Here is a 17,117-nt window from a genome sequence, read left to right as displayed (position 1 = left end):
CTCAAACACAGCTCTGTATATATCCACAGTCCTTATATAGGCATATATTAAATGTGAAGTTTTTCCTATTAAATAATATATTCTACTCACAGGAAATTGGCCCCAGAGAGTACCCACAAAAGAAAAAATGAAGACCAATCATGGCTTCCACCTAGGTTTGCATGTCTGCCACTCTAGTTTGAATGGACTGACATGAGGTACGAGGCAAGTTCTGTGATTACATTGTGCCAAGTACATAATCTGAATTGAGTGGGATTTTCTATGGAGGAGAAAGTTATTGTTTCAGGCCCAACACTTTCAAATTTGTAAAACTATTAACTTCTAGAAGTCAACTCTTTGGGCCCATCAAAGTCTTCTCCAGATTTTAACGTTTGCTTTAATACAAATATTCCACGGAAATTGGTCACTCGCGGAGTACAACCTGAAGAAATCCCACAAATTGAAAGGAACTTTCAGTACAAAGTGAGGCACCCCATGTCCCCACAGGTCTTTTCTGATCCCACTGGTGTGTTCTTATCTGGATGCACATGTGAGTGACCTAACGTGCTTTTTAAAGTTCACATAAGCGTGTGCGTGTTTCATGGCCTTGCTTTATGACTGTGCTCTGAACCTTGTGGCATCAGTCAGTGTTTATTAGATCAGAGAGCCCAAGTATCAAGCTGTTTAATCCTTTTCGTGTTTTGGCTCCATTACCAAATGCTATATATCTAAAACCTCACATCCTGACTTTCAGGAGGCATTCTAGTCACCATTTAATGTCCCTTGCTGAATATTTATATCCAACATGGCTCATAACAGATGGAATTAAAATTAATTCTGGACACATTTCAGCATTTATTTTGCTCTGTTAAAAAGGTATTGTCGGTATTTTCCCCAAGGCAGTGAAAGTGCTTAGAAATAACAATTCACCAAATCCAAGCACTTAGTATGTTTTGAAACTATTATTTTGCCCATAACTATGTAGTCAGCAAGCATTCCTACAAGAGCTCAAAGGTCAGAAGACATTTTCTTTTCATGCCCGCACTTTATAACAATTAATATATCATGAGAGAAAAAAAAAAGAATTTATCTGGAAAACAGTGGAACTTTTTTAATGAATGCAGAAATTAACTTCTGTCACAAATGGGAAATGAAAGCAAAGCAAGAAAATGTACAAGTTGCACCTCTACAAATGGAAAGATAGAAAGAAGAAGAGAGGGTAAGGTAGGGATGGGGGAGGGAGAGAAAGGAGGGATGTTGGTAGATGAGTTCTCATCTCTTCACATCTGGTATTTAAAGAGGTAATGTATTTCATAGGGGGTGGGCAGGCTGACAGACAATGATTGAATCTGTGACTCCGTCTGCACTTAAAAGTAACAGTAACCTTTATATTTCCAACTTACTCTCAAAAGGACCTATATAATAATACACAATTACCTACCCATTTCATTGAAGTAGGAAGATAAAATGATCTCAGGATATAAATTCTAACAAACCCATCAGTCTAGCAAAGAAATAGCTTATTGGTATAGAAGTGGGTAGGATATTTTTGAAAGATTTTCACCAGACATAACTAAAATTGAAACTTTTGGTGCTTAAAAGGATAATGCTGAAAGAATGATTTCTTTGGAAATCTCAGATGATTCTAGATATGTTCATTCATATACACTCATTCATTTATTTTTTTCAATAAATATTTATGTGCAAGGTGTTTGCTTAGTTTCTGATGTTACTGTGCTCGAAGTTCTGTTAAGTCAGGAAGACTGTCCTGTTCATAGCTTGGCACACATCAAATTGTTGATGAAAAAAATGATGCATGAATTGCCCAGGTGCTTTCTTCAAGGGACTTCAAAGTTAATAAAAAAGGTGGGGAAACAATCATAATACTTAACAGAACCGGCTAAGTGCTAAAGGCAAAAACCAAAGTAATAGGGTTAAAAGAAGGGCGACATTATCCTTGAATTAGGAGACCTAGCGATACACACTTCACATGAAAGTGGCAATGATTTAGGATGTGAAGAATGACTGTGACTTTGACAGACAGAAAATGAGAAAAAGGATGTTTTTAAACAAACAAAAAAAGAAGATAGGAACAAACGTGAGGACTAGCAAATTAAGATAGCAGCAGGGTATTTAAGCTGCAGATAGGAATACTGCAAAGCTGGAACTTGGGAGAGAAATTAGATTTAGAGAATCATTTCAAAGGTAAAGCTGAATCGAAAGAAACCTGGACCCAAATGAACTCACCAAGAGAAATAAGGTGGTGATATACATATTTCAGGCTTCTTTTCATAACTATATTTCCATAGTAATCTACTGCCTGCGTGGATCAGAGTATATTTCCTGTTGGTTTTTTAAACTCTGGTTTAGAAATCGTGATGGCTTCTAAATGTCTGCCACGTACAATCTAAATTCATCAACGTGCATCAGACTCTCCACTTACACATTTCAAGGGCTGGGTGTCTCTACCCCTCACAGTAAATTGGCTGCAGCCTCTTTTAGCTGCGGTTCTCACCAGCTCAGACAAGCAAACCGCTGTGCTGGGCTTGATTGCAGCTCACGTGCTCTCAGCTCCATGTGTTTGTAGATGCCATTCATCCACCTAGAGTATGTCCCTTCATCCTTTTTACCAACTCACACGTCCAACCTGGCTCCAAAGCACTTGTCCATTCTGAAGCCATCACAGCTAATATCCCTCGTCCAGTCCCAGGAATGTCGTCCAGTCCCAGGAATGTCGTCCATTAACATCCCCTCAACTGGCTTCCTTTTGTATGTTATCTGTTTTTGATTCTATGCGACTTTTTAAATGCCTCTTTGGCAGTGAAGATGCTGTTCATACATTCAGCAAATTCTTAATTATCCAGTTTATACTTCAAATACTGAAGAAGCAAAAGGAAAACTGAAGAGAAGCAAAATGCATTTTCCTTCCTAGAGTGCCTCCAGACTATTTCATTAAGTGTCTGATGTAAGACATATGGTAGGATATAAAGACAATTTTAGTCAACTTAAACTGTTATGCACTCATGTTTACATGTGGATATTCAATGTTTCATTGTGACTGATGGTTATTCTGAGAATATGTATGTCAGCACAGAATCGGTTTCCTTATTCTGTACAGTCATCCTCACTTATCCGTGGAGGATACATCCCAAGACCCCCAGTGAAGCCTGAAACTACAGATAGTACCAAACCCTCTATAACCTACCGTATTTGCCGGCGTATAAGACGATTTTTTGGCCCTGAAAAATATGCCTCCAAGTGGGGGGTCATCTTATACGCCAGGTACACTTCAGATAGACTGCCCATAGTGCTTGCCCCGTGCCATAGTGGCCTCCCGATGCCCGCCCACTTCATTCCACATACCGTTCAGGCATCAGCAGTGCTGCTGGGTGTATGCTCGGCTGTGTGCGATTTTGCTGTTATGCGATTTTACCACACTCGCAAAATCGCACACAGCCGACCATACACCCAGTATGATAGTGCAAAATCGCGAATCGCGATTTATGTATATGTTTGATTACATACAGCCTTGTGACAGTTTTCCTGCATGTCATAAGCATTTGAATATAAATATAAATGTTGAAATCAAATCTGATATTGTTTTACCTTTTATTTGGTGTGTGGAAGGTGTGCGGAAGAGGGGCTAGTCTTATACGGTGAGTATATAACAAACTCTGTATTTTGAGTGGAAATGTTAGGGGGTCGTCTTATACGCCCAGTCGTCTTATACGCCGGCAAATACGGTATGTATTTTCCTACACATACATGCTATGATAAAATTTAATTTATGAATTAGGCACAGTAAGAGATTAACAATAATAAAACAATTATAACAATATACTGTCATAAAAGTTATGTGAATGTGATCCGTCTCTCTCTCTTTGTCTCTCTGTCCCTGTCCTCAGAATATCTCATTGTATGTACTTTTCACTTAAGGAAGCACATCACAGCTTCTTTTTGATATATGCAAATTGCCAGCATCACCAATCTTGTGTTTTGTGGCCCTTATGAAGTAAAACAAGGGTGACTTGAACGTAAGCACTGTGATACTGTGACAGTTGATGTGACAACCCAGACGGCTACTAAGTGACCAATGGGGTGTCTTTAGCGTGGAGATGCCGGACAAAGGGACGATTCACTTCCCAGGTGGGACAGAGCAGGGTGGCGGGAGATTTCATCACGCTACTCAACATGCAATTTAAAATTTATGAATTGTGTATTTCTGAAATTTTCCATTTAAGGTTTTTGAACCATAGCTGGCCGCTAGTAACAGAAAGTAAAAAATGTGGAAAGTGGGATAAAAGGGAATATGGTATATAAATGTACACATACACATTTAAATGTGTGTCTGCATATATATGCATGGAACCTATGCATACACACACAAATGCTGAGAGCTGCATAAATTAGGATACTTACATCAGAATAAACTCGAGTTCCAATTACTCGAGCATAATGTGGATTTGCCTGCCTACAGTTCCGAGGGCAGTATACTCTGAAAAAATAAATATTTACAAATATTAAGTAGCTGGTTACTTCAGTTTTTCTTATTAGTAAGACTACAGACATGCACACACAATAGCAAACTCAGCATTCTGAGCCCTGTTCATTTTTTTTTTTTCTTCTGAAGTAGGTCAGTTGTAAAAGCCAGGCATTAGACACAATTGCTTGTGCTTTGCTATCCACTTCGAGCTTTGGGCACAAATGTGTTTTTCTTTTTCAAAAAAATTAACCAGGAAGCTTTCTAACGTAGGGATTCAAAGCAGAAAGAAGAATCAGGAAGCATCTTGAAGTATCTGGGAACTTTGGACCCACTGTGTCAGCAGAATTTTGGAAACGGGCAACTTTGAAAGTTTGAATCATTGCTCGACTCATACATCTCATAATTTCTTTGCTGTATGTTCACATCTTCGGTATCTCATCCAGTTTCACGGTTTTACTTTATCAACTATAAACTGTTGATTTCCAAATTTACATCAATAGTTGACATGTCTCAGTAATAAATTTCTACGTCCTCCTGCTTATTTCGTATCTCCACTTAGATCTAAGAAACATCTCAAACTTCGCATGTTTGAACCCAAATTCCTAATCTCCACCCCCAGCCCCCAAATATGTTCTTTCTGTAGGCTTCCTACAATACATGGCAACTCCATTATTCCAGGTGCTCAGGCCAAAAACCTTTATTCTATCCTCAATCCCTCTCCTTCTCTCACACCTTACTTTCAACCTACCAGCAATTTCTACTGACTATAAATTAAAATATGTCCCAAAGCAGAGCTCTCCTAAGCACCTCATCACTGTAACCCTGGATTCCTGTTTCCCACTCTGCCCCCTCCAATCTACGTTCTCCCACACACTTATACTGAAGCACGCAAGTCCAGTTATAGCATCCCTCTGCTCCAAGTACTCCAGTGGCCTTCCATCTCATTCAGCACAAATGATCAAGACCCCTGCAGTGGTCAGTAAGCCATGCACCATCTGTCCTGCGTTTCCTCTCTGATCTTATCTCCCACTCGTCCGCTTTCATCGAGATGCAATTCACAGTGGTCTCAGGGTTACTCCTTGGGGCCTTTGCACTTATTTGCTCTCTGCGTGGAATGTTGTTTCTCCAGATACCCTACAGCCTGCCTCACTGACATCTGACTGGCTTAGCTAATGTTAAAAAAACATTTTGACACTTTTTATTTAAACATAGGGTCCAATTATCAGTGTTCAACCAATCACATGATATTAAAAAAAAATCCACTCCCAGAATTAAAGAAACTGTCAAGTGGCACTTTTTTTTTTAAATCGATTGGCTGTTCTGTGCTCATTCATTCTCTCTCTCTCTCTCTCTCTCTCTCTCTCTCTTTCTCATGCATAAAACTGGAAAAAAAAAACATAATTTGCTTTACATAGTAAATCGGTCTCAACGAAAACCACTACAGAAAAACCATTGTCTGATGAAAGCACTGATGATTTTCCTAAAAATTCTGAAAAACTTCATTGGCAACTACCTTTCCCAATGAAAGCAGATCTTCCTTCAGATAGCTTTTAAGAAATTGCTACATTTCTTATTTCAGTTTCTTATTTCTAAAATTTGCATAACACTGTGCACTCTAGAGTATTTATACTTTCTATAACATGTAAACCAGAACCATTTACATAGCAGTAATAAATGAATCTGAGTTTTTATAACTTTGATTTGAAGGTGATTTTTGTAAAAGACACTGTTGGGGGTTTAGGAGGAAGGGTGTCCCCACTGACTGTGAAATTTGATCCTTGTACTAGGGAGCAATTGGGCCTTCAGCGCCCACCCTGTGGTGGTAAAGCCACCTACTCTGCCTTTAGCACCATGCTGTGCAGGCTTGAACTTCACCTTATTTTCAGCACTTGGTTTGTAGAAGGCCAAGGTCAGTAGCTCGAAATTGAGTTAGTTTCTCCTCAGGTAATTTCAGGTCAGAGAAAGACTGGGGGACGTTTTTGCTTGTTTGCATTCCAATCTCTGGTTTTAATACCTTGTTACACACTACTGAGAATATATAATAGTGATCTAGTAAAAGTCCCTTATCTACAATTTGCTTGTAAGCTTTGAATACAAATGCTGACACATTTTAATGACACCTGATTTTACAATGTGAGCGTGCAACAGATTTTAAATACGTGTTTCTAGATATATGTAAAATGGGGTAAGATTTCCAATAACACAGACACACACACACACACACACACACACACACACACACACACACTCTTTCTACAAGGCTATGGTACTAAATATTAGAGATAGTTTATTTTGGGCTGTTCTACCAGCTATAGAACCTCTCAAGAACACAGCATCCAGGTAAACCTTGTTTCTTCATGCTCGTTTTGGGCTAATTTCCTTTAATTTACCTGCTCTTGGCATTTTTCCCTAGAATATATCTATGTCTCAACTTATTTAAGTGATGTAAAATGCTAAAATGAATGTACCAATCATACGGTTCCCTAAAAGTTATAAAATACCATAGAAATAATACCATTATGGCTTAATTTATGAAACAATTTAAAATCTTATGAGGAAAAAAAGAACAAAACCTTTGTTTCACTAGTCTAACAAAGAAAATGGGAAGGGAGAGACTTCCAGAGTAAATAAGGTGAAAATTATCCATAAATCATTACTTCCACTAATTTGTTATATTGGTGACAGCAACAATTAAATTTTTAAAATGCATATCATTTCATTTAGTGGGGAGGTATTTCCCTTTATGTAACAAGCCAAGAAATAGAAAACTTATTCACTAACATTTTACTTGCATGATCTTTTCCTTTTGGAACAATATTGCTAAAAATTTTTCCACAAATATAAAATTACCGTTTATTGAGCATCTCCTAGAGGGAGGCTGAAATGCTCCCCAATGATCCTTATTAGTTACAGTTAGTCCTCAGAAACCCAGCCACATGGCTGAGATAGGGCCTTGCATTGTAATGGTCTATAGTTGGTATTTAATAAATACGTATAAATGAAAATTTCTAAAATCTTTGCTTTTTCTCACCATATCAGAATGCTAAAATTTAGCAGCTTCCCCTAGCAATATGTCCCTTCTCTCTAGAAAAATACAGTCTGTAAGTACAGGGGTTTGAGATATCTGAAAAAAGTCTACAAATATATCTAAGATTATAAAACACACCATGACTTTAATTAAATCTGTGAGCCTTATAAGAGCACAATTAGCAAAGCTCCAGGAAGGGGACAAAAATATTTGGCATATCATTCATCTGTGTTTGTAGCAGCCCGAGCAGGCTAGGGCAGAACTCTTCGTGGCACATGTGAACATACAGGGTATGTGCACAAGCCAGCTATTAAGGAAAGCAGAAGGCACTCTGGCATTTGGAGAAAGCACTAAGCGAGCCTGGGGTGCGTGTCATTTCTGATGTCCCACTGCTTCCCGCTGCTTGGCAGCTCAAGACCACACACCCTTTGAGTCCTAGAGACACCACAAGCTCAGGCAAAAAACATTTATCACAGGATAAGAGCACCTTCTGAGTTCACTGGTGAAAAAAGAAAGAAACTTTAGGAAGTGTTACCTTGGGCAATGGGACGCAGGCTTATGAAATGGACAGAGCTGTTCCACAGTCGTTTCACAAGTGACAGCCTGAACTGAGGAGTTAAAGCACATGACAATAAGCAAATTCTTTGCAAACAGTAACATACAACATAGTAGCAAAAAAATAAGATAAAAGAAAGTGCTAACCTGTTACTTTAGAGACTGTGAAGGAATTAGCCGACTGATATTTGCTGAAAATGAAAACAAACAAATGTCAATCATTTTCTTATATGCATGATTATCAACATAGCTAATGGCATTTTTTTAGGTCTATGAATATTTTTTGTCTTAAACATTATTTTTATTTAAATACCTAAATAAGGAGTAATAGAAGAATACATCACCTATTTATGCTGAATGCCTGTTACCTTTAAGTCTGTATTAAATCAATACCATTCTTACTACTAGAAAATGATCTTTTTTCATTATCAATCTCAAAAACTTATAGATAATACAAAATAATATACATTTATATCTGTATCTTTGTTTCCTATTAAAATTAAAACTATCAGTATATCAATTCCTTATCACCATGGAAACAAATTATTTAACCTTTTACAACAATAAATACAAGATAGTGTTGTAACAAGACTACTAAATAATAAGTACCTCAAAAGATTGTGTGCATTATTCATTCCACCTAGTATTTAGTAAAATCTCTACAATAAATGAATTATTGCTCCTCACTAATAAAAAAAAACATGAATATAAGAATAGGTATACCATTATATATCAAATTTTTGATTGGCTTATCTACATCCAGATTTTCTGAAAAACATCTATTGCAAAAGGTAAAGCTTATTTGTGATGGTACTTTTAGTATAATGCTTCCTGCAAATTTCAAGCGAGTTTCCATAATAAACATAGTCAGAAACCAGGTTAAGAGAAGAAAGTAAATAATAGGATAAATGTTTTTTTAATCGAGCACCCAGTGTTTGGCTTTCTAAAACTAATAACTAATATTTATTATTTACTCAAGGTAGTTAATAAATATTTGCTGAATGAACCAGTCAATAAATATTTCTGTAAAACTTTCACTTGAGAGTAATGGCTAGTGGCTGAATATATCTCAAGTCTTCTAACAAAACTGTGTCTATAGATTATTCTACCAGTTTGCAAGAGATAATAAATTCTTATTATGAATTCCAACTTTACTGTGGAATTTCATGCAATTGTGTATTTACAAAAGAAAGAAATTATGTCACATTTCCTAAGAAAAGGCATTCCATATGAGGTTAAATAATGTTTTTTTGTGTTTTGTTTTTTACATAGAAGCAAGAGACACTACAAAGATATTTCCAAAACCCACATTTTTCTACTTTTTGTAGAATATATATGAAAATACACAGTGTTTTAGAATAACATATTTATTGTTTTTAACATGAGAAACATTTTAAAAGGTAACCAATTCTTTTATGTTGGGTTAAATTACATTTAAATAGGCAAAAGAAAGGTGACATAGTATATTACATATTTAGAGACTTTTCAAAATGTTCTTTTATCTATTAATCTTATTAACAAAGTTACTATTGCAGGAAATAAACTAAACAGAGCAGTTAGCCTTCTCTGCAGTATTTTCTGATATACCTGAAAAGTGTATTGCTTCACACTGGAAATAACTGTAAATCTGTACATTCTTGATGAAACTCTAGAACATTTGGAATTTCAGCATGCTCTTTGTAAGTAAAAGGGTTCAACTTTAATGTAGATACTTTTTCTTCTTTTTGTCTCTGGAAATGTTCTAGCTGAAATGAACTGAAAATTACCAGGTTCTCTTGTGATAAATCAGCGTCTTCTATGCTTTGCTCTAAAATAATCTATTACTTCATTGTTACAATTTAAAATCATCTGGTCCAAAAGATCATTCGGGTACTTACCCAATTGTTTGAACGCCATTTCTACTGGATTTGATGAAATAATGTTTTCTTCCTTGTCTAGTGATGTCTACCCAACCACCATCATTGTCTATTATACCATAATGAATTGCAGCTCTACAGATACTGGATTGCTTGGTGAAAAGGGGAGAAAAATATGTTAAAATATTAGAGCTCTGCATCAAACACAACTAGATGCTATTTATATGACTTTAAACAAATGAAGTATCGATACATAAATTATTTTTCACATTAAAAAAATCAAATATTATATGAAAGAACTCTACCCCGAACAATTATATTTATAATCCTTACCATTTCGTAATGTACACTGCCAATAACTTTAGCTTTACTATCCAAACAGCCAGCAGGGCATTCATATCTAAATGAAAGCAATTGGAAACAAAATTTAGTTTCTCTGCATGTCAGTATAAACTGACAATTTTTCTTATAGTTTGCAAGTTAATTTTAAGAACAATAATAAACATTACCGATTGCAGGTTGTTCCTTTGCACTGATCTCTTAATCTTATGTCACAGGAAACAATTTGAGCTAAAAGGAAAAAAAAAGTACCAAAATAAATTAGAGAATGTAAAAGCTGCTGTAATTCTTCACATTTAGCCTAATGCCAAGCTTTCACCATTCTAAAAATATTAAAGCTAATAAACTATAGATGGATATGTCACCTATGGGAACTTTAACATTTTTGTAAATAATGCAGAAGAAGCCTTACACATTTGCTGCGTGCTGACGACTTCGTTTGTGTCACTATCATCAGCTCTCGTCCGAACGTGGGCATCGTGTGCTTGTGACTGCTGCCGTTCGATTTCATTGGTTTCTTCTTCTCGAGGAGTGTAGTACCTGTCTGATCCTTCTGTTAGGACAGAGTTAAGAAATATGAATCCCCTTCTAAATGTGCACGAATTATCAGAAATGATAGACCTTCACAGGCAAGTGATAGACAACAGGCAAGTGAAGGTCTATCATTTAAATTAGAAAAATCAGTATTGTTTTTTGGCACAGGTTTTGACTTAAGGTGGTGATCTTATCTACTGCATTGGAGTAAATGAAACATACCCATAAGCCTTTGAGGCCTTGATTTAATTGATGCTACCGTTTGATTAATATTAAATGGAGTCATTTCTAAACTTTGTTTATATCAATGATTTTCATACTGACACTATACAGTCTACACAGTCATCCAGTAAAGACGGGGGGCTTAGTGAATTTGAATTTGTTTTCCCAAATGAAATCATATTTGTAATATTTTTGGAAGGATCACATTTAAAATTCTCCCATAAAAAGAAAAATGTACCCTAAAGAAAGATTGCTATGCCCTTGTTATTTATTACAATATCAGTTTCCCTGGAAAGGTTTTTCTCTTTCAGAAGGTAATTCAATGTGCAGAAATTTAACCTTGACAATGGAGAATAATTTCAAACTTTGAATTTAAAATTTTTCCAGGTTGGGTTACATCAAAGGCTTGATCCTGGCACATTTTGGAGAGTTGTGTTATTTTTATTGTGTCTAAGAACTTAGAGCCTAGAAAGAGAAGTATGAAGTCAGAGGAAAGTCAATTTTAGTAAAATATAGTGGCCACTGGTGAAGGGGCAAGTCGGTAGGAGGTTTGGGGGTAAAGAGAATTGAAAACAGACTCACACAATGAAAAAATGCTTCCAGGAATTAAAAATGGCACATGTAACAGAGTGAAATATATGGTCACTTCATGTCTGCTCATTATAGCTAATGAGCATTGAGTCATTAAAGAAAAAAAAAGAGACACCTCCTTATGAGTACTGACAACGGCTGTATTTATTCATATATCTTATAATACACTCAGTCTACATTAATCTTCATTTAGTCATCATTCAGAAAAAGTACAAGGGAGTAAAAAAGGTTACCTGGATGCCCAACGAAAGCATGACAACTTTCACAAAGCTTTGTCATACATTTTTTCTCTTTATGTGCTACAAATAGGACACCATATTTATATTCACTTTTTAGGCTATCAAATGCATTTGAGAGCATTACTTTCATAATAGTTCTATAATACTATTATACATTTTTGGTTACTTTGGCATGAGAAATTGGACAGTCTACAGTGAGAAGCAGAGAATCAGTACAATTCATGGAGCACGGTTCAACCAAGAATCCTAGATAGGTATTTTGGCAAAAACGTTTAAAATTCTAAAAATAAATTGTTTTAAACTGCCAAATCCTTTAAAAATGATGAGTTATAGAAACAACTCAGTCAACAATATATCAAGATGGCTTTCAAGAATGTAAATATACTTGTCGCTCTGGGATAAATCCCAAATAGAATTAGAAGCTATCTGGAATAATCATGAAACTTTCCTTTAAAGATAGTATATTGGTATAAAGGGCATTAATATTATAAGTATTTTTTAAATATTCTAAATGGCTTTAAAATATTTGAAATCGAGTTCTGGAAATGGTTTGGGTAATAAATTAACACTCTGCTCTTTGAAAACATAAGTGAATGCATAAGCTGGATTAAAATATTAACCATACTGAATAACATAATAGCACATACCTTTATAGCATAGATTTTCTCTACAGCCTCCTCCAAAACTAGGAGGACAAGCCGAACAGGGTCTTCCATGTTTGTAGGGGGCGTGTCCCCACCAGTTTCCCCTTAAAGAGATGATAAGCACTCTTTTAAGAGGTAGTGTAATAGCATAATTTATAATACATTGCAAAATATTATATAAGAATCTTCAAAGTAATGATTTTGAGGTGTAGATTTAAGATGTTGATATCTTTTATCACAGAGTCCTTTGGATTACTAGATTTAAATATAAACTGCTGCCTCATTCTTTTGAAGATATACTAAATAATTTGCTAAGCGTAATGTTAAAAATTACAAAATCAAACTTTTGCAGAACACCAAACTCTGCTATGGGATATTCATCTATATTCCATTTGTTTTAATAAAAATAGATTTTAGACTTAGATTTGACCCTAAGTATGGTTAAGTAATATTTTCAATGTAATCATTTGAATGGTCTGTACACAGGTGAAAATGCATTTCTCAGTTAATCCATAGCTGTTCATCTCTAATAGACCAAGTTTATTAAATATTTATGCAATATAATAGTGCAGTGAGTAAAACTCAAGGCATAAAAATATAATTCCTATCTTCACAAAGATCATATTTTCAACTTTGTATTCCTTTTAAGCACTGATTTTATGCGTCAGGCAACCAAAATTATTGCCATATTAAGTAAACTGAGTTCAAACAATATACTCAAGAATACACACTGAAAAGTAAAAATAAATTCAAGAATATAAAGTTATTTTCCTGTTGTTAAGGAAAATTTACGTATGAAAGTATTGTTTTGTCTACTTACTTTGGGGAATAATTGCACACCAAGTAGACAGCTTTGGGCCATATCTGCCCCCAGATGTTCATGTTATGACACAAATTAATGGCACAGCCTATTCTGCTACTTGTTGCCCACACAACCTACATTAGAGGAAAGAAAGGCTCAAAAAACAGCAAGTTCAGATGAAATCAGACACAACATATCTGAGTGAAAATGTACAAAACTGAATTTGAGAAACAAACATTTATCATTCAAAATGAAATGAGGCACTGTCACCAAGGATATTTTTCCTGAGATGTTGGGAAGTGCTTATTTCAATTTAAAGAAGTGATCTACAGCTCAGTAACTCTATCAGGCTACAAAATGTAAGCATCTTCAAAATACAAATTTACTAAGTAATTCAAAAGTTACATCCTCACAAACCTGAATTCTGTGTTAATATTTCTGTACAGAAACTTAGCTAACAAAGGGACAGAATTTCTCCTCTTAAACAAAGAGTCCTGGAGAAAAAACTTAGGTGTTCAAGTGTATTGTGACACAACATGATATTTTCATTGTACAAGTGGTTATTAAGGAGTTCAATACTGATCTTAATCTCATCACAGGCCAAGGCATACCAGTTGGTCCATTTTATATTCACTAATAACCAGCCATAGAACTTCTAGGAACTCAGATCTATGCTGAGCTCACTAATCAAATCTGCTTTAGTTGTGTGATTTTAGTGTTTAGAGCGTATCCAATACCAAATGTGAACACTGAATACAAAAAAAAAAAAAAGATAAATGCTGTATGCATGTAAATACCAAATGTCACTGGTAAATAAAACTATATTTTTAATCTTTGGAAAATAAAAACTAATGACACCTGATTTGAAGACGGTAACAGTCTCCCCATTGGCATTTATTGGGGCCATATTAAAAATGTCCCATATGTAAAATCATTGCAATAATGTCTTTTTAAGTAGGTGCTTGGACTTTTTTTTCCTGATTACTACTTTTATTGTTTATAGAAATTTCTAAGCATATTCTACATACATCAGTAACTACATAATTTTTTAAATAACCGTACCAAAAAACATAAAAAAAGACACAACAAGTTCAGTAGCCTAAGTTCTCTCATAGTTACACGAACTCAACTTAGAGCAATACAGTGTAAAATCCCGCAAACATACCTGTGTGTAATGAGTGCAGACAGGACCAGAACATCTGAAGGGACAATATGGGTTGCACTCATGCTCATATGGGAAGCTAAAGTCTCTCACTTCATCATACCATGCCTGTACGTGAAATGTTGGGGGCCTATATCTATTTGAAATGAAATAACCACAAACAGCAAGTAAAGTTGGAGAAAACGTAAAACCAAATATTGCAAACAGACTGATCAAGTTTGCTAAAGAGGTATAGTTTGTGTAAGTTATTCATCATAAATATTTGTGCCCATGACATTAAAATTATATCAGTGGTGTAAAGCAAAAGTAAGTCTCAAACACTGCTGATCATTCTCGTACGATATTTTTTAATTTTTTTAGTATCCGTGTTGGTGTGATTACTTGTTTTCCTTTCAGGCCCTAAGCCTTTGAGAATGGGCACCATGAGTTAATGTGCGGCTCATGTCAAACACCCGTTTTCAGAAACAATGTTACATTTTCAGCTACCTTCCCCAATGCGCTCCCAAATTCTGTCCGATCGATGGAAGCAAGCTCCCAGGTCCGTGTTCCCACAAGCAAGTTTCGGCCCAGGACTCCGCAGATCTTTCCAACTCTACGTCCCACGTCTATAGTTTAGAACAAAAACAAAATAGAGATGCAAACATTCAATGTATATGCACAGTTTGGATATTCTTCAGAATATAATCATGTTCAGTTGTTAACGTTTTCTTCCTTCTTACTTACTCGTCAATATTTTAGTCTGGGTTCTCACCTACATTTTTGCCCTAGCCTAACTAGTCTCCTTACTTTATTTTTCATCCTTCTGCTCTGCCCTACACATGGTTAGAATTACCTAACTGAGCACAAATACACTTACGTGATCCCTATGTCTAAACATATCCTGCAAATCCCCGTATACATGAAGTCCGAGGTCTTTGGTCCCACTGTTCCCTGTCATAAAACTTGCTATTCCTTGCTCTCGCTGGTATTGCTTCCTCTGCCTAAAACAGCCTTCTCCCAATTATTTGTCAGACAGACCCTTACTCTTTACTCACAATCCAGCTTTATATAATACAGTCTTGACACCTTTCAATTCTCTCCTTCCTCCTTGGGGCTTCTAAAGCTGTGTTATACTCCTTTGCTTAACAGCTATTACACGGCAGTGTTACTATTTGTCTACATGTTTATCTGTTTCATGAGACTGTGAGTCGCTCGGGGGTAGTTATTTAAGTCATGCTGGTATCTTAGGCCTATTTTCTGCGTGCACCTTACGGACCAGGTGGTTAGTAAATGTATGTTGAATACATGAATGATTAATGAATGCGAATCTTACATATATGCATTCTGTATCAATTAGGGCTATTAATTCATACTTTTAAAATAATTTATAAAGAAATATTTAAAATTAGAAAATTAGTACTGAAATGATTTTGTACATCTAGGGTTTCATAGTCAAATTGTTCATTTGAAAACCAGTGTCACGAGTGTGGTAAAAACAGAACTAGGTAGAACTGGGTTCAGTCTTGGCTCCATCCATTACAGGACTCTGGGCATGTTAAGAAGATGGGAGAACAGTCCTGGACTGAGAACATGAGGACACGACCCGACCTAAGGTGATCACAATGAGCCAGCAAGAGCAGACAGACTGAACTGATGCTTAGAAATTGAAATTTAGAAGTTGATGGATGACTACAAGAAGGTGGTGAGGGAAAAAGTAAGTGGAGACTGATAAGGTTACCAAATGGGGAGAAAGAAAATAGAGAAAAAGAAATAGGTCATTGTAATGGAAATGTGTGTCTATGTATTTCTATGCATATTTCAAGGGTGAGGTGTGAGGTGTCTGAAGTACATACACTATATATGTCAAACAGAGAGTGAAAATATATGACTGGGGTTCTGGGCAAAGACACATGTTCTGAACATATGAACTCTGAAGTTATTCACCCAGAGATGAATTTCTTCAGGAAGACAATACAGAATGAGAAGAAAATGAAAGGAAAATCCTGGGGTTATCAAAATAGAAGGGGAGAAAAAACAATGAGCTAGTAAAATAAACTAGGAAAAATGGGACTAGAAAGATGAAGGGGAAGTGGAAAGAGGACTCAATTCAAGAAGCAAAGGGACAAAAGATTTCAGGAAGAGAAACAAGGTCAAACATCAGAAGTGAGATGGATGGGGTCTGCTAAGTACTAAATCACGACTAAGCAATTCCAGATCAGTGCTAGGTGGAGAAGTCAGAACACAGAGGGTTAATAAGTGATTGGAAAGAGAACGTGGACAAAGCAAGTGTGGCTTCTTGGTTAATAGTTCGTTAGAGAGGAAGAAAAGAGATGGGGGTGAAGGAGCTTAAAAAGATAAGATGCCCGGGTCTGGGGAAAACGTGTTTGCGTGCTTTCGTTTTTAAAGGATGGAAGACACCTAACCATGACTGTAGGCTGAAAGGAAAACACAGGAGGGAGAGAAAAAAAGGTGTGGGGGAGATGTGTGGGGAGACGTTTCTTCATGTATTCATATACATTTTTATAAGTGAACATTCTTTATTCGATTGTGAATCTGAAATATAGAAATTCATGTTTTCAAAGCCCAGGAGTGAAATGTATACCAAATTAGAATAAGTATATTCTTATTATAGTGCATCTTTATTAACTACCAAAAATACAAAAATGTACACTTACTGGTTAACTAAAAAATTAAGAGCAGCAAA

The 17,117-nt window shown here is 35.9% G+C and overlaps 1 protein-coding gene across 2 annotated transcripts in view; it reads right to left on the bottom strand.

Annotated features, from left to right (window-relative positions):
• The window catches only part of CRISPLD1 (cysteine rich secretory protein LCCL domain containing 1), a 46,298-nt gene that overhangs the window by 4,013 nt on the left and 25,168 nt on the right, over positions 1-17,117 (bottom strand). Inside the window, exons 3-13 of one of the 2 annotated variants that reach the window (XM_019643592.1) lie at positions 14,921-15,039; positions 14,438-14,570; positions 13,291-13,406; positions 12,474-12,574; positions 10,653-10,793; positions 10,411-10,471; positions 10,235-10,301; positions 9,923-10,053; positions 8,193-8,236; positions 8,026-8,098; positions 4,399-4,474 (exon numbers count right to left, since the gene is read on the bottom strand). In XM_019643592.1, coding sequence (XP_019499137.1) covers positions 4,399-4,474; positions 8,026-8,098; positions 8,193-8,236; positions 9,923-10,053; positions 10,235-10,301; positions 10,411-10,471; positions 10,653-10,793; positions 12,474-12,574; positions 13,291-13,406; positions 14,438-14,570; positions 14,921-15,039 — 1,062 coding nt within the window. Of the gene's footprint in view, positions 1-4,398; positions 4,475-8,025; positions 8,099-8,192; positions 8,237-9,922; positions 10,054-10,234; positions 10,302-10,410; positions 10,472-10,652; positions 10,794-12,473; positions 12,575-13,290; positions 13,407-14,437; positions 14,571-14,920; positions 15,040-17,117 lie in introns of those variants that run through there. The other variant, XM_019643593.1, reaches the window with a different exon arrangement.

Source organism: Hipposideros armiger, unplaced genomic scaffold, assembly GCF_001890085.2.
Source record: "Hipposideros armiger isolate ML-2016 unplaced genomic scaffold, ASM189008v1 scaffold_80, whole genome shotgun sequence".
Taxonomy (NCBI): domain Eukaryota; kingdom Metazoa; phylum Chordata; class Mammalia; order Chiroptera; family Hipposideridae; genus Hipposideros; species Hipposideros armiger.
This window is presented reverse-complemented; position numbering and strand designations above follow the sequence as displayed.